Source organism: Chelonia mydas, chromosome 17, assembly GCF_015237465.2.
Source record: "Chelonia mydas isolate rCheMyd1 chromosome 17, rCheMyd1.pri.v2, whole genome shotgun sequence".
Taxonomy (NCBI): Eukaryota; Metazoa; Chordata; order Testudines; family Cheloniidae; genus Chelonia; species Chelonia mydas.
This window is the reverse complement of record NC_051257.2, coordinates 10,053,206-10,079,154: the sequence shown is the minus strand read 5'-3', so window position 1 is coordinate 10,079,154 and position 25,949 is coordinate 10,053,206. Positions and strand designations below refer to the sequence as shown.

Below are 25,949 nucleotides of genomic sequence, written 5' to 3'. Positions count from 1 at the left end.
TTTGTGAGTTCATTCTGAAAGTAGTTTTTCTCTGTTTTTATAAAAATCTGGAGCACCTGACCCCTTACTGTCTTTGTTGGACAGTGACTGGAGACTTCTGTTTTTCTTGATTATATTCTTTCATATTTATATTTGGTTACATTATTTCAGTTGCAGCAGAAAACGAAAAGCTTTAAAGTATGCCTGCCAAGTAGCATATGTTTTAGTTTATAATTGCAGAACTCCCACTCCGACTGGTGGGTGGGCATGGATTAGAAATGGGCCTGAAGTCTGGCTCCAAACACTCTGTCAAAGCTTGGATACTATAGTGATTAGTACTGTATACATACCTAAAATTCACACTAATGTAAATACCTCTGAGCTTTGCATCTTGTCCCCTCTCTAATGTATATACCTAATATACTAACTGGAGCCTATATGTACCTATATGGAGCCTATATGTATACAGTATATACATTATATATTGTGTATGTGTATGAGATATGTGTGTGTGTTTATAATATATTATTTACATATATAGTATTGATCATATATATAATAGGTCTGTACTATATTTACAAATAATACATTATAAATACTTTTAAATTCTGACCACTTTTCAAACGGTCTTTATAATCTCCCCCTATATCTCAGATACACACACTGCTGAAAGCTCAAGTTGAATGGACATAGTTCTAAACCTGACACTGAGTTTATCTTTGTTCTGTTTGGGTTGCAGGGTTGGGACCAGGGAAGTACATAATAAATTGGAGAAGAACAGGTGCGTAGAAAGCCAGATTTTTGTTTATTGTAACACCCTTTCTTTTGCTTGAAGTCTATAAATACTCATTTTTCTAGAAAGACTTGGACGAAATTTGTAGTGACTTTAATTAATTCTATTTTACCCAGCTTCCTTTTAGCTGACTCTTGTCTCTGTTGCTTCCTAATATGTTTTGCTTACTACCTACTTGCATTACAATAACCTTGCAAAGCCCTGATCCAGCAAAGCACATCAGCACATGCATATTATTATTGTTGCTTATCATTGTGTTAAAGAAGTACCTAGAGGCCTCACCTGGGATCAGGGCCCCACTGTACTGCAAATAAATAGTAAGAAACAATCCCTGTCCCAAAGATCTTACAATCTAAATAGGTAAGTGGTGAGAGGGAAAACAGAGGCACAAAGAGTTGACAGGATTTACCTAAGACCACACAACACTTCCTTGGCATAATTGGGAATAGCATCCAGGTCTCATACGCTCCAGTCCAGTAACCTATCCACTGGAACATGCGGGCTCAGTTTTAAGAGTGCAAGTAATCCCACTGACGGCAACTCATAGGTTTAAATGCTTTGCTGGATCGGGCCCCAAATTCAGTCCTAATACTCAATCAGATCACTTTTTGGTTTATGGTCCCTCAAACTGACGTGCAGCTCTTGTTGTTTCTTCAGACGTGCACATTTGAAAGAATGCTTTGAGACGTTAAAACGCAACATCCCCAATGTTGATGACAAGAAGACCTCAAACCTCAGCGTTCTAAGGAGTGCCTTGCGATACATCCAGGTATGGCCTTCTTGCAACTGATTGTTACTCCTGGCTGCTGATTCTAGAATGCTTTACTTGATGGAGCAAAAATCCAGTATTACGTTTTTTAAAAGTTTATTGTTTTCATGTTTGGTTGAAGTCTTTTGGTTTCAGTGCTTACAAAGGTGAAAGGAACAGGGAAAGTCTCCTTAATTTATAGTTGTCATTCGTAACTTGCAAAATGTTCAGCATCTTTGGATCTGCTAGGACTATCCTGTGTAATCCAAACTCCTGTTGTCAGAAACTCCTAGTTAACCAAAAGTCATTCACGCCCATAAGAGCAATCCACTTGGGATCAAATTTCACTCTGGTGCAGTGGGCCACCAGGAGGATTGTGCAGCACTTAAACCTGATTTTAGGGGTCTTAAAAAGGGACGTAAGTGGTATATAACCCTGGCGCTGGTCCTCTGCGCCCATCATGCATTTTTCTCCCTGGGTACCCAAAACACTAGTAGTTTTTGGGACGGTTTTGAATGTCTCTAAAATATTTGGGGAAAACAGGGCTGTACTGAAAATGTGATATGCTCTATGGCAGGAAGCTTGAGCTACGGGCCTGGAAGCTGTGAGCGGTTGTGATGCGGGAGTCGTCGAGATTTTAAGGATAAAAGTCAGCTCTCGTGTAAGCAGGCCCAACTCTTGTAGAAATCAGTGCACACGTTTTTTGCGATTGTCTGTAGCTAAGTGTGGCACTGTCAGTGGTGAAGGCCGGAAGCTGTTGTTCATATGCATTGCTCTGTAGATACCAAACACCTTGTCCTTATTTAACGTTTGTCAGAGTGGTTAAAAAGAAATTCCCAACACGGTGCTCTGTGATTGGAATGTTACCGTAAGCGTGAGTTAAAACTAGCTTTGTTATTTAAGATGGGTGTTTGCTAAATATCTGAACATGTGGTATCTTATTGCTGACTTTCAGAGGTGCTGAGCAACCACAGCTCCCAGTGACTTCACCTGGAGATGCAGGTGCCCAGCAGTTACTCTCCAACTCTCAGGATGAGACCATTACTCATCCCTTGGCTTCCTTATGAGCGTTGCTCAATTTTTGTTTGTGTTTTGCCAGGAGGGCTGCCTTCAGTGGGGAAGGCATGGGGGTGTGGAAGCCACACAAATGTCAGTGGGAGCCAGCGCCTAAAGTCTGGGTAAACAAAAAGAATAGAGCTGTGTTCCCGAGAAAGGTCATTTCTGGAGACGCAGTCGTTTTGCAGCTAATGGGCATCGGAAAAGTCATGAGCCTTTTGTCTGATTTCCAAAGCAGGTTGCTGTCAGTAAGGAGAGGAGCTTCCGTTAGCGCTAAGGGAGACAGACTGAGCTGATCGCCTACTCTCACGTCTGGGAGTCGAGTCCGAAGTCACGATGTCACGAACAGAGACGACTCTGGCGTTGTTAGCAGACACTCTATGAATATTGATACAAGTGCAGATCTATCCCCGTGCAGACTCTGTTCACAAGCAGAATTTTTGTGCTGTGTCTCCGGAATGCAGCTTAAAATTCTCCTGAGAATGTCATTGGGGATGACGGGTTCTCTCTAGAGCCGTCGTAAAATGCTTTGAGGGCTAGGAACAGTGCTGGCTGCAGCACCGTACTGTAAACAAATGTGCAATCAGATCTGTAAATTGCTAAGAATTAAGCTCTTGCACTAGTTATAGCAGAGCGTTTTCCTGATGATGGAGCAGTTTGTAAGAGGAGGATAAATGTTTCCATTCAGTTAATGAAATATGCGGTCGTGTCCTTAAGTGCCTAGGAAGCATAATGTGCGTTTCAGACAGTCCAAAATGCGGCCACTGACTCAGAAGACCAGCACGCTTTCCTTGAGTTTCCACCATGTGGTATCTGCTTCAGTTTCATCTCTGAATTGCCTCCCCTTTGTTCATCCATCCTTCACTTAGGAGGCCAGTCATCATTTGTGCAGACCTGAATGCAACTAATGTGATGCTGGGCTGACAGCGGGCCAGTTGCCTTTGAAAAATGTCTTGGGAGCTGTGTACTGTTTTGGGGGGCCTGGGGAAAAACACACGCCTATGCACTCACCTGTACACCCACCGATGGGAACCGAAAGTCATGTCAGGGTAGTATATAGTTGCAGTATGCCTAGCCATTCAGTCAAGTGACAAATGCAAAAATCCCCGCCATTTTGATGTTGTTGTTTTGATGCCAGGCTCTTACAGAAATGGCTCTGAACTAAAGCAAATCTTTGTATAATTATCCCCATTCATCCTTCCATTAAGTTCACAGTGACCACATTGTGGTGTCAGAGCTTTCAGGTGCCTGCTGCTCATTTCTTCCTATTGTAAAAGCTACTTCTTGTCGTGGAAGTTATAAGCAAAGTAAAAAGAGAAGGCGAAAGAGTAAGAAAACAATGCAGCAGTTTCCTCTTCCCCTTCTGCTCCAAGAGTGATCTTATCAGCTTTCCTCTAGTGAAGTCCTTGGTAAGGTTAGGCCAGACTGGAAGAATTTTGCAGCATGGGGAATGAAAACGGAACTGGGCAGCTGACCAAGCCAGGTGTTTAGAGTTATTAAATAGGGTGCCAACAATACTTGAAGCCTCTCCAGTTTCAATCCTCTCTCTGAAATATATCCAGTGTTTCAGCCAGCCCACAAGTGCCTGTGATAACCTCAGAATGGCATTTTGCAACACCCTCGGTGAACCCTGCTGTAGGAGATAGCCATCTGCATAAATCCAAATGCAGTGGGTAAGCTGAGGCTAGCTTCTGTCCCCATAAATCCTAGGGTTCACAATAGAAGAAAGCGCTAAGAAACAAAATTGGGGTGATTTCCTCTCAAAAGTGCAATGAACTGGTGTCAGAGATTGGCATGAAGATCTTCACCAACCCATCTGAACAATGGGCTTTGACTAGTCCAGAGAATGACTTTTCCCATCAAAACAGTTAGTCCATTGACTTCAGTGGAGGATTGTCCAGATCCTGTTCCACCTGTGCTCTGCTCACACGTGGCCCTACAGGTAACTGAATTGTTCCAATGTCACTGCAAGGTTGGGAAGGTTATGGGGTGTGGATGTCTACCCCCCTGCCCACTGCAGAGCTTTGCACGGGGGGGACAACATTGGTGATAACGCAGGCCAGGGGACAGTGTTGGGGGCAGGGACAGGTGCATTGCAAGTGGATTTGCAGGGAGCACAGCAGTGGTAGGTGCTTTTGTGGATTGATGTAGCATTGTGACAGGGAGGTGAGGACTCCCACAGGATCTGTGCACTTTGCATTTGTGCAAAGGGACAGGATTTGGGCCTGGCTGAGGAATAAGGACCAGAAAGCCAAGCATAATTGCCATTGCAATTTCATCAACGCAGTCCTGTGGCTAATAGGACAGGTTAGATGCTCTTATTGTCTGGTGAATAATTTCTATAAGATATTTTGAAGTTTTGTGGTAAGAAGTGGAAGATGGGCAGTTCTCTGCTTTCCTTTTGAAAAACACCTCTACAGTCAGATTCATATGTCACTTGCCAATTAAGATCTTGCCATGCTGGTCATAAGAAAATGTTTTACAGTGGTTGGATTCAGCAGGGCTAGTTGGAAGCTGACAGTCTGTCTATCTTTATATAAAAGATTTAATTTGGTCACATTTTGGGCACTGAGGGAAATAATATTCTCCCCCTTCCCGCCCAATGTGTTCAGTCTCTGGTAGCCCTTACATCTCTTTCTTCCTGCCATTTCAATCCCCAAGGCAAGACCACTAGAGCAGAAAGGTACCCCAACAATCCTGTCTGTGAAACTTAGTAATGCATTTCTCTCCATTCCTGGGTAGGGCTGCGCCCGCTAGCCCTACCCAGGACGATGAGGAAGTGAAGCTGTTGAATTGGTGTTTGCACTAAGCAGACGAGAGTGTGGAGCTGATTCGTTTTAAATGTAGGGGACCCAATTTGAAGTTGTCCTAAGTGTGTGTGATTCTGTTGGCAATAGTGGAGTTACACCTGCTTATGACACTGATGAATTTGCCTCAGATGGAGTCAGAACAGGTCCCCCCACTTTGATCATTACCTCTGAACATCAGTGCAGTGGCCTAGTCTTCCCAGTACAGACAGCACCGCATTGTTCACAGATAGCCATGTCTGAGCCTTGGGCTGTGCTTCGAGGCTGAGACAGGTATAGAACTGCTAATTTGTATTGTCGGAGTCTCCCCACACACTATGACCTCATGCTATGATCCTGGCGGATCTCACAAGCTAAACCAGGTCAGGCCAGACCAGTGCTTGGAAACCCCACGATCACTTTGGTGCTCTGAGAGGTGATACTCGTGATTCAGTAGGTGGCATTTTTTCGTGCTGAGTCAGTAGTGAACCCGAATTGCAGCCTGGTGTCAGGGGACTGCTGGCCATGCCTTCTTTAGAGTGAGACGTGAAACTGAGGCCCCAGCTCCTTGTAGTCATTAAAGAGCCCGAGGCCTTTTACATAAAAAAGCGCTGAGAAGTGTGATAAGGGTGACTTCCCCTCCCCAAATCCCCAGGACTGTCCCGTTGTCCCACCTGTTGACTGAATTTCAGCCCTGTTACTCTTGCTGCATACATTGGGTACCTACCATCCAGCCAGCCAGGCAGGTGGGCGGGCGAGTTCGGGCAGGCAGCGTGCGCTGTGCCGGGGGGGAGGGTGGAGTTGCCAGGGCGGCTCTGCTGAGCTGCTGTCGCTTGTGTAACCTCCCGGCTGGCGCAAGCGCCAGGGATGGTCAGGGCTGCCTGGCTGCAGGTGGATCAGTGAGATGCACAAACAGCGGGGAAGGAGAGCGGGACATGTCCTTTGTGTCGGGCCCTGAGAATGGGGGACGCAGCTTTCTGCAAAATCTCAGATTGAAACATAAAAAATAAAAGGCCTGGCTAATAAAGAGATCGTTCAAACCCCAGTTTGGAAAGAAAACAAACCCAGTTTTAGTTTTCGCTTTTCATAAGGAAAAGAAACTGGTCAGTTTCACTTTTAAGTCAGTTTCGTGCCTTAAGGCAGCAGGGCAAGGTGGGGGTTTCAGAGTCTCCAGGGGACTGGTTACTTACGCATGAAATATCCATTGCATTTGGATTTTAAAAGCCCTGGAACTTAAATTTGGGGCCACCTTCAATCCGACAGTGTCCCCGAACCTCCCCGTTCGGTTGTGCTTTTCATGTCAAATGTAGAATCAGGAATATGTGTCCCCCTTGGCCACCCTCTTGGCTTTTGCCAGGTATCTACGCATAATTATTGTTTGCAACCATTTTTTCAAAGTTTAACACCCTCCCCCCCCCATCACCTCAAAAAATACAGCATGGGAGCCACAGAATTATGAAGGGCAAAGTGTCAGCCTGTTACATGTAGGCTGTGCCTTCCCTGTAAAAAAAGAGGGATGTCTTTACATCAAGAGAGCTGCCTTGCTGTAAAAATCTCTGTGGAGTTTTTACCTTGATTAGCTACATCAAGATAAAAATTAAGACTCCAGTGCAGGGTTGAGCCCAACTATAAAAGCTACCTATGCCTTGCCTCAACTAGGATTTTACATCGAGTTAGCTATCTCAAGCTAAAAATACACACTCCTTTTTTTGCAGTGAAGACACAGCTCAAGTGAATGTACCTACATCTGGTACAAACAGTGAATTTACCTAATGCTGTCTGAGTCTGTCAGAAATTCCCTTCCTCTTTTCCTCTACTCCTCTTCCCCTGCCAGCTCTCCTCTCCTCCTTCCTGTTTGCCAGAAGCTGGGAATGAGCGACAGGGAATGGATCACTTGATGATTACCTGTTCTGTTCATTCCCTCTGGGGCACCTGGCACTGGCCACTGTCGGAAGACAGGATACTGGGCTAGGTGGACCTTTGGTCTGACCCAGGCCATTCTTATGTTCCTGAGTACCACAAGGAGCACTCAGAATCCCAGCACTACTTCTTTAATAGATTTGACACTTACCTGTTACTCTCCAGTGTGGCACAGAATTTGTGCAAGGGAGAGTTAAAAAGTCTCGACATAGCGAAATACTTCAGCACAAGAGTGAGGGACTTCTCACCCCATCCCTCCCCCCCAGAAAAAACTTAGTATAAAATTAATGCCCCTGAAACCAAGTGAGCCTTGCGAGCTCTGACGCTGCAGTTAGCTGATGCTGTGTGCCCTCAAGGAGTGTCGTGCTAATTTTGGAGCATCTTTTCTGGCAAAAGACTTTTTCCCCCTTTCATTCCAGCTGGAACTTCTTGGAAGCAAGCCTATTTGTTTCCTTGGTTGGATTTAAATATTTGTGTCTGCGTCACATCAGATAAATCAGACAGTGAAATTCCGAACGCCCCATGTAGCTGTCATTTTAATTTATCCTCCAAGTTGGGTTTGTGATCCGCAACAGCAAACAAGGATTTCTACAATTAAACAAATTATTGCACAAAGGAAATTAGGCTGAATGCAGTTGGAAGTTAATAATCTTTTAAAATAAACTTACAGGCAATGTAGCAGTTGTGCTGCAAAGCACCTTGCTTCAATGCTTTCAGTGGAAGGGAGTGTGTCCTATTGGTTAGAGCAGCTGACTGGGCCTTAGGATTCTTGTGTTATAGCCCAGGCTCTGTCACTCATTTGTTGTGCAAGCCACTTAACTTCTCTGTACCACAATTTACTCTGATGTAAAATAGGGCTAACAATTCTTAACTCATACAGGTGTCGTGAGGTTTAGTACATGTAAAATGCCTTGAGGTGCTGTGATAAAAGGTGCTTTGGAGGAAGTATGATTATTGTTTATTTAGTATATTCTTTTGGTTGAAACGGTGGGCCAGATCCTCAGCCTAACTGCAGTGAAACCCACTGAGAGCACAGGGGAGCAAGCTCCCTCCTTCCAAAAAATTGGGGAACCTCAGAAATGTGGAATTGAGCCTTTCTCTAGCTATGCTGAATAGGGCCCTGCCTTAATGGCCAATAAGCAAATAAATTATAAGTAGAGGATAGAGAGGAGGCAAAGCATAGCCAAGAGTCTAACTCAGATAGGAGTTTTGTTTCTGAGCATCTTCAGAGTTTGAAGGATTTCCCTCCTGCCCTCACCCTTCCAGGAAACCTATAAGCATCTTAGCTGGGATATATTTGAGGCCATTAAGCAAGGCTCTGTTTCTCTTCTATTTGTGTTCTCAAACCATGTTCATCACCATCGTATCTGAACACTTTCCAGGTTCAGAGGTTATTTTCTACTGTGTGTTAGTTTAAAACAAGATCCAAGTGATTAGCTCACTGGGTAACATGAGGGCATCAGGACAGTCAGAATCAGACTGATGCGTGGCTACAGATTGAGTCAAAGCCTGACAGGTTTCAGAGCCCACTGCAAGCCCTATTTATTTGCCAAAGCTTTCCCAGTCCAACCAAAGTCCAATGCCAACTAAATAACAACCTGCTTACAAAAAATAAGACCAAGCTGAGCTTCCCAGAACCTGCAGAGGCAGAATCCCATTGTGAAGTCTGTAGTGGACAAAGACATGCAGATCTAAATTACCATGTACAGACAAACCACGGGAATGTTTGTGGTTAGAGGGAGTTGGCTTAGTTTAGTATTCACAAAAGATATCTGCCAGCCCTGCTTCCTGTTCCTGATTTTGTATAGAGTAGCCATCAGACAGATGGAAAATTGTGAAATACACTGGCAGTACCAAACTGTGATCTATCTGCTATATTTTGGCTTGGGAAGGAGCAAAGGGGAGAAGGTTAGGAGTTATTTGTGCCTTGGGACTGACGGAAAGTCAGGAGTTAAATTCTGTCCTGCGTTACACCCACTGAAGTCAATGGCTTGTACAGGGACTAAGGTGGCACAGAATTTGCGTCCTACTCCTAGGCACCCATATGATCATCAGTTGGATTTTTGTTGCAGAAGTTTACTTTTGTTCAGTGTGATTTTGGTTGTAGCCAGATATGTTTGGGGAGTTGTATGAATGATTTACTAAGAAAGCACTCTTCACAGTAAGGGCCTGATTCAATAGAACTGCTCTAAACCAGCTGACTAGAGAGGTATTTTTTCCCCTTTCCAAAATAAAATTAAAATAACCTTTGTTTTTATGAAATGTCCTCTCAGTCCTGTTACCCAGGGGCAAGAGTTCACATCATAAAACCCACACAACCTCCAGCTGGGAATAGCTGGTTCTGAGAAGCCAAGCATTACATGGATGTAGACCATGAAATGCCCTCTCACCCTAGCATTAGTTCCTCCAAATCCTGGTTGAGATACATCGGCAGAGCATTGTGGGAGGAGCTTGCCCTGCAGCTTCCCAGGTGATGTTCTGTACTGAGGCTAAAATAACGGTGAAGACACGGCAATTTAGCTTTTTAGCGTGGGTTAGCAGCCCGAGTTCATATTACTGAACCAACTGAAATATTGTCTCAACCCTAAAATGAGAGACAACCAGTGTGGTTTCCATAAAGGTCAGTCTACAGTCCATGCTGTATGTACCTTGCAGAATGTGATGGGAAAATGACTAGAGAGACAAAAGGCAGTTAACGGGTTTATAGACTTTGCAGCTGTTTTTTACTCCGATCGTCAGTCAGCACTGTGGGTACTGCTATATCAGTGTGGGGTGCCTGAGGATGATGGTAATGACGTCAAGTGGGTGAACAGTTTTGTCTGTCTGGGTAGATAGCTGACAGCAGGAGGTTCAATATCCAAAGAAGAAAATGACTGCAATGGTGGTGTCATGTCCAGCGTGTAGAAGAAGGTAGAGAAGTTCTACAGAACATTTACAGAGCTGAGGTCAAAGGAAGTAGAGTACAAGGTCACCCACAAATGAGGTGGGAAGATGCAGTTTTGGAGGATTTAAGCCTGTGTCCTCTCAGACTGACCGTTGACGAAGGTAGACAATTTGCAAGGGATCGTTTGAGATGGAAATCCGTTCGACATGATACCATGGCCATAATATAGCCATGAGAATCTGCTGCTGCTCCAGATTCCCTTATAGGTTTTAACTCCAGCTGCTAACCAGAGTTAAAAACCAAGTTTATTTGTCTTCACTGCTATTTTAAGCCAAGTTAAGACTGTGGTTTTTTGCAGTGTAGACAAATGCACATGTGTCTGAATGAGGCAGTGAACTGCAGTTTCCATGGCTATCAATCTGACTCCTTTCACAGGAATTCACACAAAAAATGGAAGTATAATTGAATTGAGCTAGTTGGAATCTTTTTAGATTCCCGAATGAATCTAGTGTATTGTTCGTTCCTAGGGAAGAGTGTCTGGCTTCCTCATCCAATTACAAGTACAAGCTTCCTCATTTTAAAAAAAAACCCAAAGAAACTTCAAATCACAGAACATTAACCTCAGCTCACCTTATGACTAGGTCATGACTGTCCAAAGCAATATTATTATCGCTTATCATATGCAAGCACTGCAAAGTTAAAGCAAGAAAGAAAGTTCATAGGTTTATATTCATTATCAAAATGAAGGATCAGTTGCTTGATCCATCAGATGATTGACGATAGAAATAATCCTTCAGTAAAGGCCGGGTCTTGTTCAGATTTTGGTCCAGCGTATAAGGCCCTGGACTGTGACTCAAGAGGTGTTGGTTCTGTTCCCGGCACTACCACTGACTTTTGTGTGATGTTAGGCAAGTTGCTTCATCTCTTTGTGCTTTGGTTTCCCCTTTGTCTTTTCTATTTAGATTGTAAGTTCTTCAGGACAGGGCCTATTACTATGTATTTGTACAGTGGTGCCCTCATGTTATGGGGGCCTCTCAGTGCTACTGTAGTACAAATAATAAATAAAGGTAGGATTCCCAACTTCCCACAAGGGGTAGAAGATCCTTCAGGGATCAGTTTGTCCATGTTAATTGGTAATGATCAGAATCCTTGCTTCTTATCAGTTACTTTTAGTGTTTTACTTTTGTCATGAGATTTCAGTTAATTCCAGCCTACCCTCTCTCATAAATTTAAAGTGGAAAAAATTACTGGCATCACTTTAGGTGAACAAATTATTACTGCAAGTTACCCATCCACATTAGGAAGCGGCAGCGAAACTGACTACCTGAGGGAAAATCAGAACAAATATTATCCAAATGATGTCCAGTTAGCGCAGCTAAGAAATATCAGCCCTCGATCTTTTTGCTGATCCTGCAGCGGAGAGGGCTGGGGAGACACCATTGTCATGAGATGACATGAGGGAATCTTTCTGAGTGGTGGCAAATGAATTTGCTGAAGACCCCATAGCTTAGTTCTGCCCACACGCCTGAATTTTCCAGTTGATACCACAACACCTTTTGTTTGTTTTAAATTGCAGTTAGCACCACCTAATCAGAGCCTAGATACAGTGGTGCTCTATAAGGCATGTGCAGAGGATCAGAACAAAGCCTGCACACCACTTTACATCCCATGGAAATGCTCAGACTAGTCCTTAAATGGTACATAGTTGTGCACGGGGTGAAATTCACACTGCGTGCCTATGAGCTCGATCCTGCATCGTGGAAGTAAATGGAAGTTTTGTCAGTGACTTCAGTGAGAGCTGGATCAGGCCCTATGACAGAAAATCCCCCTGTGTTTGACTAAGACTGCAAGCCACGTTCATCGCTGCAGTAGTATACACAGTGAACCCCACTTGCAGCACCTCTAAATTTGCCCGTACCTATATTGTTCTTCTGTAATGAACTGAGCTCATGAAACTCAAGTGCCACAACAGCGGAATTACTGATCAAAATGCCTGAAAACGAGCTTTGGTGTCAAATCTGATAACTACATTTTTTCTTTCTCCACCTTTTGAAAGTACAAACATAACCCCGTTCGTTCCTTTTTAATTTATGCCGACTACTAGCGAAATGACCTCTTATAAAACTTACCTGATCAGAGCCTGCGTTCGGAGGGTTCCTCCTTCATGTGCCCTGCATTCACGTGCCAAGTGCTGTCTCTTCATGTTGTTTACCTGACCTGATCCATTGTTTCCATCTCATCTAATTAGCCTGGATTTCACTACACAGAATAAAGGCTTGCAGCAGCAACAGGCTGTGCTCATGCACTCGGGTATTTTATAATCTGCAGGTTTCAGAAAGAGAGGAGAAACTTTTTTTAAAAAAAATCACTGATAAATTCACGTGGAGCAGCAGTTTGTAACCCTGTGTTAAAAGTATGATATAGATGGGAGGTGAGTTATAGGGGCTGATCTTTCACTGGAGTCAATGGGAGTTTTGGGTTTATGAAAAATTTAGGATTTAGCTCCCGTGACCAGCTTCCATCTCATGTAAATCAGCGTGGCTTCATTGACTTCAGTGGAGCTATCCCAGTTTACATCAGTGGCGCATCTGGGCCCTAGAGTTCAAAGGGCCAATCCCGTGTGAGCTTTCAGTCCATTGGTACAGGGGTCACTCGGCATCTTTCGTGCCTGGGTCCGAAGATGTTCAGATCTGCTCCGCCATTATATTGTCCAGAGGTGTTCTACTCTTCTGCACTGGCTTCAGTGGGAGCAAGTCAAGACCTATGAGAAATCTTGCAATATGACTTTGATTTAAAAATCGTCAGTGTTGGAGAATCTGCCACGATCCTTGGTAAATTGTTTCAGCGGTTAATTACTCTCACCGTTAAAAATGTACGCCTTATTTCCAGTCTGAATTTGTCTACCTTCAACTTCCTGCCATTGTTACATTTGACAATAGTTGCCTTCCCTTTGAATAACTCGCATATTCATTAACCTGAAGAAACGTAGGATTTCCATACTGCATCGGACAGCTGATACATCTGATCTGGCATCCTAGCTTGAGCGGTGGCCAATGCCTGACTGGGTCCAAAAGCAGCACGGAACAATGAAAAGTTCCATTCTCCACATACAGCAGCCCTTGCCCGTTGTGGAGCTCTTGACATGACGGAAGATTCCTTCTGGAGGGCTGCAGCAGCCAGCGGATGACTTTCCATTAGCATGTTTGACTGCAAAAGATAGTATGATCTGTAGCGTAACATGACCCTGCTCTTTTAAAAAAAAGATCCAGCCTGCTGTTTGTCTCCTGTTGGATGGATGGTTGATGTGTACCTTAGCTTAACTGTGGGAGATGGAGGTGCTCCGACGCACACGAGTTCACAAAATGGAAACAGGGGTTCTTTTATCTGGTTTAAATGTTAAAAAGTCTACACCGAGGTTGTGATGCCTCAGATGTGACCTGCCATTGTTCCAGGCTGCAGATTTTTATTATTGCTGTTTATTTCCAGCTTGTTTCAGATAGCATGCACCCTGTGCTTGGGGCTGTACAAACACAAAGGAAGGTGCAATCCCTGCTCCAAAGTTCTTTCAATCTTAAAACCTGCAGAGAAAGCATAGGGGGAAAGAGAGTGCAAGCAACCAAGATGCTCATTGGCCAGGCCTTGATAACACACAGGCTTTATTTTCTATTAGATATATAGAGGTCACCCCCTCTTGCCAACCTTGTGGTGCTTAGGTCGTTAGTTCTTTGCAGGCATCACATTAGAAGCGGGTCTTCAGGAGGGTTTTGAATGCAGAGAGTGGCAATGGACATGCAGACTCTTCAGCGGTCCAGCAGAGTCACTGTTTTGTTTCTTTTTTTGTTGGAGGGGGGTTTATGTTTCTCAGGAGAGTCTGGTTGTGTAAAGTTGGGCAGCAGGCTACAGAGCCTTTCGCTCCTGGGTGAACAGTTTTGAATCTCTCTCAGCTCCGCAGTGACTATCTGCTGGTTTTGTTTTGGTGGCCATGGGGAAATGAGATTGGTGGTGCCAGGCCAGCAACCAGGGGTCTGGGATCCAAAGAACGCTCCCATGGGTAGATCTAGGTGACCCCTTGCTGGCAGTCTGAGCAGACAGAACAAGGATCGAATGGACCATGGAGACTGAGCTAGCCTCTCTTGGTCTATTGTCAGCTTTCTGGGGCAGGCAGAAAGTTCTGTGTTTGCACAGCACCTCGCACAGTAGGGTCAGGGTCCGTGATTCATGCTCAGAGGTGCTGTGTTAGTAATACTAGTAGAAGTGGTCCCTTCAGGTCAGGATGGAGGCTCATTAGCGGGGCTGAGTGGAGGAAGCTTGCCTTGCTTGTGCGCTACCTTTTCTGTGTCTAGAGAAAGGACTTTGGTGCCCAGGGCTGTCGTTGGAGGAGGTGGCCTTCCATTAGTGCCCACCAACCCCCAGGGTTTACATAGGCCATCACCTTCCATTAGGACTCACTCGCCAGTAAAATATTATTGTTAGCCTTTGCTTTTGAATCTTAGATTTCCCATTACAACTCCGTGACATGAGACTAACCCTGGCCACACGGAGACTAAAACAGCCACTACGGTTCTTGGAGTCACCGAAGTGTCATGAGAGTGGCAGTTTGTTGAAACAATGTTTAATGTGTTATGTGATATAATTACACTTTGGAAACTCCGGAACAGGGCTCTGGCTCATACAGCATTTTGACCCCCTCTCCTCGTTTACATAAGCGACGTGGTGTTCCGGAGATGACACTTTTCACTAATTGAGTGAGCAGATTAAGGTCACTGCCCAAACAGATCTCTTGTTTCCTTAAATAGCTTGGTACAGATCACAAATCTTCTGGTGACTGCTGATGTTAACAAACAAGTGGAGGAAGGAATAACTGCCGGGGAGGGCTGCTACCGAACAAGTGTCCAAGTCAAGTGCTTCTCTGCCATAGCTTTTTCCAGTATGGGACCGAATGGAATGGCCATTGTCCACTTTCTGATGGGGTAGTAAGTATGACTCTTCACGTGGGATCTGTTCCATAACTGGAGTCTCAGTGAACGAGTTCAGTTTCAGTTTTACACGGCACGTATTGTACTTACATACGTGTGTGTACAGAACGCATGTACCCAGACATGCCAAATTAATCCCAGATAAACTGTCTAAACATTCACAACTACCACATCACATGCATTTTAAAAGTCAGCCTTTGGGATTTTACAGGTGCAATGCCTCAGGCGTGAGTTACAACCTTTCCCAGATCCATTGTTCGCCTTCCTTCTGATGCCTTGTTCCAGAGAAACAAATGCTTGTGTAAAAAAGATTTCAGTGAAATTTTTCTATGGCTGTTTTTGGACCCAGTTTCATATTTAAAACAAGAAATGAATCAGTAAGTTTACATCTCTCCTAGGGCTGCCCAAACAGTGCCTTTGGGCTTTCTAGAAAGTCAGGGCTAGTGCAACCACTTTTCTCTTGTAATTCCTGTTTCTGGGGGGAATGCATTGCCTAATGGTTAGAGAAGAAAGCAGTGTGGATTATATCTCATTTTGGTGAAGTCACTTGGCTGTTTCCCTGTTTCCGTGTCTTTAATATGGGGCTAATAATATATACCCATTTCTATCAAGGGCTTTGAGATCCTCTGATGAAGGGTTCTATAGAAAGTAAAAATATTATTTTTGTATTATTATCCTAAAGGGATTCTTGTGTCCTTTCCATCTGGGGCACTGTTAAAAATCTGCACCAGTCATTAAAAGAAGGAAGGAGAAGGGAAAAAAGAGATTTGTGGAGGAGAAACGAATGGGAACATCATCTCTTTCTCCTACTTTTCAGTTAAATTTCTAACAAGGCTTTCCAGGCACCGATAGAAATTATGGCATGAAATTTCAGAATCCATGGTGCTCGAGTCAGCCCACCCAGAGAGCAATGGTTCCATCTGTCTTTCCACCCCCCAAACCACCACAGGAACAGGCCACCATAGGAAGCCCTGTGTTGGTGCCATCAGAGGGGTCTTCTGAGACAGACTGAATATTTGCATCCTAACTCCAAAGCCCCATGGCACAGAGCTGCAGAGTATTTAAGGCCCTTTTTCATATATGTAGAGTGTGTGTGTATTGCAAAGAGAGTTTGTGATGACAGATCATATGATGTACTTATACAACTTTATATGTATACACACACACAACTATATATGTACCTTATGTATATATCTATAATTGTGTGTATATATATCTAATTTATATTACTGTGTTGAATAAACTCTTTATATAACCCAATTTGTGTCACCGGAAATTCGCAAGGTATTTATACCCTTGTAAATTGCAGTTAATTAGATATTAATCTATTAAAATACTAACAGACAAAACAACAATTATTGCCTATTGCATTGCACCAGAGTGATACAGAGCTTAATCCTTGTTATTCAATGGGCTGTCGTCACAGATGTGAATTGCAATATTCACTGGACATGATTAATAAATTACAAAATAATAAAGGAGAGGGATTCTGCAACTTTTAAATGGCCACCAGCAGAAAGCTCTAGAGATGTGCGACCCTCCCCTCCCCCGGTGCCATGCTAATATTGATGTTATGTACTGACCCCGATATAACGTATTTTGGAGGAAATGGAAATATGGGCAGGATTTAGAGAGACTCTTGCAACTTGAAATCTTGTAGTTTTCCAAAGATGAGCTAAATGTAGGTTGTGGTTCTACACCTGACCCTGATTCCCCCGCCAGCTTTTGAGGCCTCTGCAGCACGCTCCTCTGTTTTATAGTCATGTTTTTTCTCTCCCCTGTTGCTATGGGAAAGATCCACACAAACAACAGGGGGAAACTGGCTTGCCTTCTTGAGGAAAAAAATGAAACTGTTTATGCAGTTTGGGGAAATAACACTTTTCTTTGCTCTCTTTCAGTTACAGTGATCCTGAGTGTCACCTGTAACATTGGTAGGATTAAAAAATTCAGACAGAAGTTTGATTAAGTTGAGAGCGGCCGTTTAATCTTGGCATTGGATTATTCTTTTTCCTAATAACAGTACTATGCCCCTGAAAGGTAATCAAGGGGCAGGCAATATACAGCCCCTGGTGAAAACATGGCATACAGAGTTCCAAGCGCAGCTCACCAATGCTAATAGTGAGGGCATCCTGCAGAGACGACAGCTTCCATCATGCCATGATCCATCTTGATCGAAATAGCTGGGCTGCTCAGCTCACGATAAAGTACAGCGTGCTGCACCTCAGCTTGAAAAAGGAAGCAGATGCCATCTGACTTATTATTTTATACAAGTTAGGTGCCCTCTGTTGAGCAGCATTTTGACTCCCTTGATATAGTTCCGTCTTGGGGATCCAGTTCCTAACATTTAAGCTCTGCTGTCCTTGTGGTGTCACCTGGATCCTCCGTTAGTCTTAGAAAGCCTGGCTTTTACTTTGCTCATCTTCCCAAAAGCCAGAGATGTTTTTATTTAAATGGAAAGTGCCATTTAAAAAAAAAAAAAAAAAGCATACATTAAATTTTCCAGACAAAACTCTTCCCCAGCAAAGATGCATCATTTATTTGTGTCTAACTCGTGTGTTTCTAGGTAACTGACATATTCTTGTTAATCCTAGTGCATTGTCCTTAATTAGGTGACCCAGCACCGTCAGAAGGTCTGGCTGTCAGCTGCTGTTAAGAGATTAGTCACTAGGACGCTCTGGAATGGATCACTGCAACACTGTATTTTCCCCTGCAATTTGCTACACTGGGAGACAAAGGAATCTGCTGGATCTTATTCTGTATTTTTGTCCCTGATGCTGCAGGGCACAAGAATGATCCTGTGATCTGGGTGCTTTGTTGGTCTCTCTCAGTCAATCTGCACTTTTGATTTTAGGTAAGATTTTCAAGGGCACCCAAGTGATTTAGGAGCCTAAGTTTTGTTGAGTTGGTGTGGGACTGAGGCTTATAAATTTCTGAGGTCATGTCTACACCACAAACTGTGGTTGACGCAAGTTACATTAGCATACAGCTGCCAGAATTTGTGTATCACTCGGGTGCATGCACACTTGGCTGCTTGTGTCAGCACTGCGTGTGCTCACCAGGAGTGCTTGTGTCATTGGAAAGTTATGTTTGAAAGTGGCTCCTAAGTCACTTAGGTGCTTTTTGAAATTTTACCCTTTGTTTTCTCTTCCCCCCTTCTCCCCCGCATCATTGTAGTAGCTAAAAAAAACTGTCCGCTTGCATTATGGAATCGCAGGAAAACATTTTAGGTACACAAAGGTCAGTGAAAACGATAGTAAAGCAAGAAACCATAACCTGCGAAGCTACTGTGCACATAAAAACTTAGTTCCATTATTCTTTAGCACTGACATTAGCTTTATCCTCAGAAAAATGTGATTTTTTTTCAACTTATTCTACACTTGAATAATGCTTTAATAGTACATTCAGAGGAGAAGCTGCAGAATGCTGATCAGCTAAGAATTATGAAAACTTTCATAATAGGAATGAGCCATAAATAAAACAGAATTTTAATGAAAATATTCTATGGGAAATTCTCTGCAGGGCTTTGCTCCTTAGACTTAAGATACTGTATATATTGTGATTCAGGATTCATTATCATCAGTAGTTTTGTGCCTCTCTGCCACCTTCCACTTGAAAATCTAAGAGTGCTTTACGTACTATGGATTAAGTCTCACCTCATTTTCCTCAATTTACAGATAGGGAAACCGAGGCATAGACATTGCATGACTTGGTCCATCACCCACTGAGTCATTGACTGAGCTGGGAATAGAACCCAGGTTTCCTGAATCCCATTTCCATGCTTTACACATGGTAGCATTTAAATTGAAGCAATGCTTGGGCATTGCCTTTGCTCACAACGCCCGGGATGGCCTTGCCTCACCCTTTGAGCAGAACGAGATGACTCAGAGTCCAACTTCCCGTATTCCCAGTCATTTGCAAACACAAAGGCAAGCCCATACACTCTAGAGGCTATCTTTGCTCCATATTTCTTCGCCCTGGGTGTACTAATTTGCATCCCTGTGGGAGGCACCTCCTTCTGTTTGTTTTTGTTTCCCCCATGACGTGTACTAGCATCAGCCATCATCTGACTTTTTGGCATCTTCTGCACTTTCTCTCCCTGTGCTGTGGTTTTCTTTCATCCAGCCAGTTTTATTCTCTGTCTCACCGGGACAATCTCAACTGCTTTACTTCTTCTCCACAGATTCCCTGGGATGGGACCAGATTGCTCAGAGCTCTAGTACAGAGGACACGAATTGTGGGCTGTTTGTCTTTATTTTGTTGGTAGTAGGGGCGAGTAGTCCAATATTGCTACTCAAGATAGGGCTGGCCCCGTTGTGAGTTACCTTGTTTGCTTTCTGTTCCGGGAGAGGAGGAAAGTTCCTGATGGGATCAACTGTGCCTGTGGTAGAAGTGTCTCCCGCTACAATTATATTATGCAAGTAGGGAGAGGAGTGAAACAGCTAATGTGTGTTTGTTCCTCTCACCCCATAAACTTCGGTGACATTCAGGTCTCAGAACCTCATTGTTGGCATTTATCAGTGGGCTGAACCAAAACACCAGATACAGGAACCTAGGACTTGCCAGACTGAATCAGACTCAAGGTCCAGTGTCAGCACCAGATGCGTCAGAGAAAGGTGTACGAAACCTGTAGCAGGTAGATGTAGAATAATCTATCCTCACATTATGTCTCATCCTGATGATCTGTAATAGTCAGAGATTAGCTTAAGCGCTGAAGCATGAGGTTTAATATCCCATCCAAAATTTTTGTTACCTGAACATCAGTTTGGCTGTGGGTTTTGCAGGATCCAGCTCTGACAGTGAGAAGAAAGGCTTTTGTTTAGCTGCTTTTTGCTTCTCCTCCCTTGGTGAGTCAATCTTTTTCATTCAGAGAACCACGTTGGCCATCAAAGGCAGGCTGGATCCTGGCTCATACAGGTACTGGGGCAGGGACTATCTTTTTGTTATGTATGTGCACAGCTCCTGGCACAATGGGGCTTTGAGTGCAAACACAATCTAAATAATAATAAAAGTTTCCCTTCCCTCACCACTGCTCTCCTCTACGCCCTTGTCCCCTCTAGTTTGGGAAGCACTCTGTATAGATAGATAGGTAGATCTGCTTAATCAAACTAGAAAGAATAGGCGTGACTGTGCCATAAATGTATTGAATCACCAGCTTGAGTCTCCTTACTGAAGTGGTCCTCTGGCAGCGCTGTTCCTGCAGCAGGGGAGTTGCTCACTTCCTGAAAACACCATGCTGGCTACATATGTGCAATCACACCCTAATATAGCAAACCTCTTTGGTTACCATCCCCATCCAGTGTGTTAAGGGAAAAATAGGTGACAAGGCCACTAACAAATGACAAATTCAGGTCTGTATGCTCCGTATATGATCTTGTGCCCCTCTCACCCATAGTCAGACTGCGGCTCATGTAGCCTTCTTGAAAGAATGTGAAAGGTACCTGGCAGGTTGTCTGTTTGTATGTAATACAGTAACCCTGCAAGATTCAGGGATTGGTGATAGAGCGAGGGATAGGATGGGATGGCTGACTAGGCTCTGCTTTTGTTTTCTGCCTTTGGCGTACATTTTGTTAAGAACAGAAGAACGGCCATACTGGGTCAGACCAATGGTCCATGTAGCCCAGTATCCTGTCTTCCGACAGTGGCCAATGCCTGGTGCCCCAAAGGGAATGAACAGAACAGGTAATCATCAAGTGATCCATCCCCTGTCACCCATTCCCAGCTTATGTGAATTTTAGTGCTTGTATAAAAAGCTGGCTTGACAGCCCAGGAAACTGAAGTCCCCAAATGGTCAGTGGCAGCACAAGCTTACCCCATCAGGAGCGAGAGGAGCGTTCGGTCTCTGGAGCTCGGTCAGTCCTTGACGTCTCTGCTCAGGCTGCCAACAAACAGGGGCGCTTAGTGCTAGTTGTGGTGGTTTGTGTAATATAGACCCTTATCCTCCAGGAGCAGGGACCATCATAGTCATTCCCCATAGGCCACCAGACAGCCATCAGCTGGCAGTCATGTTCAGTGACTCCCAAATGAAAACTGATCAGTTACCAGAGCCATAGATTTTTGCCTTTCCTTAGACGTGTTGGCATTTTAGCACCCAATCAAAAGCAGGTGGAAACAAATGTAAATCTTCCTATTAACTTTGTTGGCCTTTGGCTCCGGCCCCTAATGATCTCATAATCTGCCTGGGGAGAACGTAGATGCCAGTCTTCACTCAGTCAGAACTGCCTCTGAAACCAGCAAGGAATTTGCAGTGGTACAAATTGCTGGGTGTAGGTCTGTGTGGTTGATTGTAATTGCATGCACGTGCACGTGTGTGTGTGTGTGTATGTGTATTTCCCTAAACATTGAAATCTGCAGCAGCAAAGAGGTTACTTGGACAGATCTTTTTCTTTGCATAATAATGATACTGTGGTGCAGAGACATGTATTTTCCTTTCTGTAGCAGGAGGCTAAAGAAGTAGGAACTTTCACTGCTGCCACGGCAAGATTTCATCTGTAAAAGCTAGCTGAATGAAACAGTTGCTATAGAAACCCTAGTTTTTGTTCCCTTGGAAACCAGCTGGGGGTTTCACACATGCAGAGTATTAAATACAACTCGTACCTCTGCTGCTGGGCCTGATCATGCCAAGTACTGAGCGCTGTACCGTGCAGTCCTGGGGACTTCATTGACTATCGGGTCTGAGTCTGCTCCTGTTGACGTCAGTGGGCATTGGGCCATTGACTTCAGTAATAGCAGTAGGCCCGTTGTGTGAGGACTAAGGACATGATATTATAACCCTGGACTCAGATAATTAGTCTTTATTAACATGAGCCATCCCAGTTAGGTAAAGGCAGCAACTAGTGTGACCGAAGACTTAGAGAACAAGCCCTTAGTTTCCATGCTCTTCTTACTCAGGTAAAATCCCACCCTATGGAGAAGTCCTGTAGAGACAGCGGTTCTCAACCAACGGTCTGGGGCCCCCTTGGGGGCCCTGAGCAGGTTTCAGGGGGTCTGCCAAGCAGCACCAGTGTTAGCCTCGCTTGCGGCTCAGGGCCGAAAGCCGAAACCTCACTGCATAGGGCTGAAGCCCGGGGCCTGGAGCCCCGCCACCTGGGGCTGAAGCCAAATCCTGAGCAATGTATCTCTGTGGGGGCTCCTGGGGCATGGGGCCCCAGGCAGTTGCCCTGGCTTTTCTATGCAGAAAACCAGCACGGGGGGTTATAGCATGTTGGGGGCGGGGGCTCAGAATGAAAAGGGTTGAGAACCCCTGCTGTAGAATGTAGTAGGAGTGATTGGTATAGAACTTAACAGAGAATTTAGCAAGATTCAGAGAGATTAGGCATTTGTATGGATAACAAAAATATTCACTTGTTATATTAATTCTGAAATATTGCAAAAATATAAAACCTCATGCTCTTAATCCCTAGAGTTAGGCTTGTGGGGGACCTATTATCAAACTGCTTCCTACAGGGTAGATTTTTTGCACCGTCACCTGAAGCATCTGGTTCTGGCCACTGTTGTCAGACTGGAATTCCTTCCCGTTCCTATGAGAATGAGATTTTCTTTCTGTTGGCTTTTGGTTATTTTCAATCATCCTATCAAATTCTACAGCAGGGATAGAAGTCTCTTTTCAGTGCTGCGTGGTTCCAAAGAAACCTACAGAATTGATCATTTTCTGTTAAACGGTGTAGCAATTTGCCATATAGGGTTGATTTCACCGGGGAGTTTCTTTGAGTAAAAACCGAGTAAGAAAGTCACGTTCTGGCGTGGTGGCACAACTCTCATTAGTAAGGACTGCAAAATCGGGCTCTAAATTAAGAGTCATTTCACGATCACGCTGCTGGTGAGGCCTTCTGATTCGTCTGATGCCTACTAATGTAGGACAGCAGCCAAAACGTGCTCTTGGAAAAGCTCGTGGTTGGAAGTGTGTTTGTAAATTGCTAATATAATGTATGTAAGGGAAGCATGTTATTGACACCTTTTAAACTTCCTGGATGCCGAGTACACGGCTAGTGTTACTCTGGAGGTGAAACGCAGAGGAAGTGTCAGGGCCTTATTTTCATCCGGACATAAGAAAGTGAATCACAGCTAGCTACAAAATGGAAATATTTGTACAGTGACAAAAGGCTGTTGCTGTGTATTGACAAGAGCAGTTTGTTTCTGGGTTTTTTACCAAATGATGGCTGGCCAGAGGCCCACAAGGACCCAGTGGCGTAGCTAGGTGTGGAAATTCGGGTGGGCCCCGCCTTTCAGGTGGACGGGCAATGACAGACGGTGCTAGCTCACCGTCTTCCCCCGACGCCACGCCCTCTGCCTAGCCCTGGTGCCCCCAGACACAGGGCTTCACCTGCTGAGCTGGGCACGCACATGGGGCGGCGCAGAAAATGGCAAGGCAGAGCAGCCGGAGCGTAGCTTTCTGAAGGGCCGGCGCATAGCTCCGTCCTGGATTTTGGGTGCCCGAATGAGGCTCTGGGCCACTGTAGCAGCACGGCACCCCTGCTCAGATTTGAGCGGGCCTGGATGCTAAGTGGGTGGGCCACACCCCTGCAAGGACCATGTTAGCAGCCTTGAAACACTGAGAAGAAGGAGCACGAAGGGGCAATACATTACGACTGGTGTCGCAGTGTGTACTTGCTGCTGTGAATGTTGTGCTTTTTTGGTTTAATAATCCATTTGGGGGAAGGCTGCCCTGAACCTGCCTGTTGCATGTCAAGGAAGAAAATCTGATTCTTGTAGGGCATGAAAACCCACAGACACGTTCAGGTTCTAATTTGGTGGACATCCATTTAAACAAAATACAAAAGGGTCTAATTCTCCTTGTGCGTTGCGTCGTCATTTACAGCTGTGCACAGTGGCTACCAAATCAGGATTCTCCGCTGATACCAGCAGTAGCATTTTACACCCTCTTTGCACAGGTGTAAATGATGGCAGGATGCAGCCGAGAGTAATCCCAAAGAGTTAGGAGCCAAACGTTCCAGCCCTTTGTCACACAGATCCAGCAAAACACTTACACACATGCTGAACTTCAAGTATATAAGTGTCCCAATGGGACTACTCATCCACAAAGTTAAGCACGCGCTTAAATGCATTACTGTATCAGGGCCTGAGTGTGCATATCTCGTTCTGAATACAATCTTGCTCTCCAAAAAGAATGTTAATATCTTTTTTACCTTGTGGGGGATGGAAAAAGCTTCTGCCCCCAGAGGAATTCAGGCTCCTACTGCCCTGTTCATGTGTGTCATTGCACAGCTTCTGCTCTCTGTTAACTTCTCATGCAGCTTAGGGTTTAATTTAGCAGCTGTGGAGGTTCTCAGTGAAATTGGCTCCACCGTTTCTCATCAGAGCCACCAGCCCACATGCAAAAATCCCCAAATGTCAAAAGGCGTGGATGCTTTTTGGTAAACAACATGAAAATCCTGGAATCTGTGACTCCCACAGCAGCAGTGTTGGGGCCAGGGTCTGTTATCTCCATCAGTGCGGTACTGTGGTTGAGATTTTTGTATGCACAAAAGTCAAGAAATTCAAAGTTATGGTTGTCACAGCAACCCCTTAACACTGTAGAGTAACAGTTGCCTTGGCAACCAGTCCTTTCAATTTCCTGACATGTTGCGGGGGGGGGGGGGGGGGGGGGGAATTGCAGTCATGATTTTGCATGAACATAAGGACAGGGAAATTCTTTGCTTAGAAAACAGAAGCCTCCAGAGGTGGTGCATTTGTGGAGCTGGCTAAAATCAGATTGCGCCCTGTGGTACTGTCAGGCTTCTTCACATCCAGTCTCACCTACTGCTAGGCTCTCACTACCCTACTGAGTGTGCAAATATAAAACTGGTAAAATGGGTGTCCAGGATAAAAATAACCCCCACCAAACATACTGGTCCCATTAGGTGCCTTCTTCTAGGTAGCATGATCTGGTTGCAGCTTTCCTTTGAGGTACAGAACCTCTGAACCACACATTTTGAGTTGAACATGAGCTCTGAGAAGTGCTTGTTTGAATACAGCGATGCTAACAATCACCTCCAAACCAGAGTCACCCTCCCTTACAGCCAATAAAATCTCAGTCTGCACTTCCTCCAAGTTAGCTCACCCAATCATGTGTCTATCGCTTAGAGTGGCCAGAATAACTGTAGCCCTTGGGTTGCTACTAACAGATTTTGCTGTAAGATAGTGTTGATTGCCTGTGTAATAGTTTACACTTCCAACATAAGTTGATCCTCCCAACAGTCTCTGAGGCAGGGAAGGATCCATTTTTCAGGTAGAGAAACAGAGTACCAAACAAATATTTAAGTGATTTGCCCAAGGCCAAGAGAAGGAATCAGTGGCTGAACCAGGATTAAGTTTAGGATTTTTTGGCTGTGAATTGCATGCTTAACCCACTAGTCCCTGCTGCTTTCTCTGACAAACATAAGTGCGTGAAGTGGCATGGCAGGCTAGCTGTCCAGGGTGTATGATGAGTCTGGAGCAGTCAATGTAAAGCTCTAGCTAGTCGAATTTAACTGGCTTACACTATTTGAATATACAGATCTCCAGGTACATATAGCTGAAGTATTTCAGTGCATTCATTTGAATAAATTAGTTGGATGTTGGATGCTGCATGTGTTCTGTGATGCAAGCTTTGAACACTTACAACTTTCCTCGGAGGTGTGCAAGGTTTTCGTCCTCACCAAAGCCTAAGCGCTGCGACTTTGAAGTTAGTCTAAGCATGAAAACCACATGTGGGCAATTGGATATCTGGTGAAAAACACTTCATTCTTTTATTTTTTCATGCTTCAGTAGCTCAAAGTCAGTCAAATTAATTTAAGTGAAAATCTCAATTACCTCTCTCCCAATATTCACC

General features: G+C 44.4%; 1 protein-coding gene across 2 annotated transcripts in view; it reads left to right on the top strand.

The window, feature by feature from the left end:
* Positions 1-25,949, top strand: part of MNT (MAX network transcriptional repressor) — a 76,144-nt gene that overhangs the window by 27,694 nt on the left and 22,501 nt on the right. The window contains exons 3-4 of one of the 2 annotated variants that reach the window (XM_007057596.4): positions 719-760; positions 1,430-1,541. In XM_007057596.4, coding sequence (XP_007057658.2) covers positions 719-760; positions 1,430-1,541 — 154 coding nt within the window. The remainder of the gene's footprint in view (positions 1-718; positions 761-1,429; positions 1,542-25,949) is intronic. The other variant, XM_037880363.2, reaches the window with a different exon arrangement.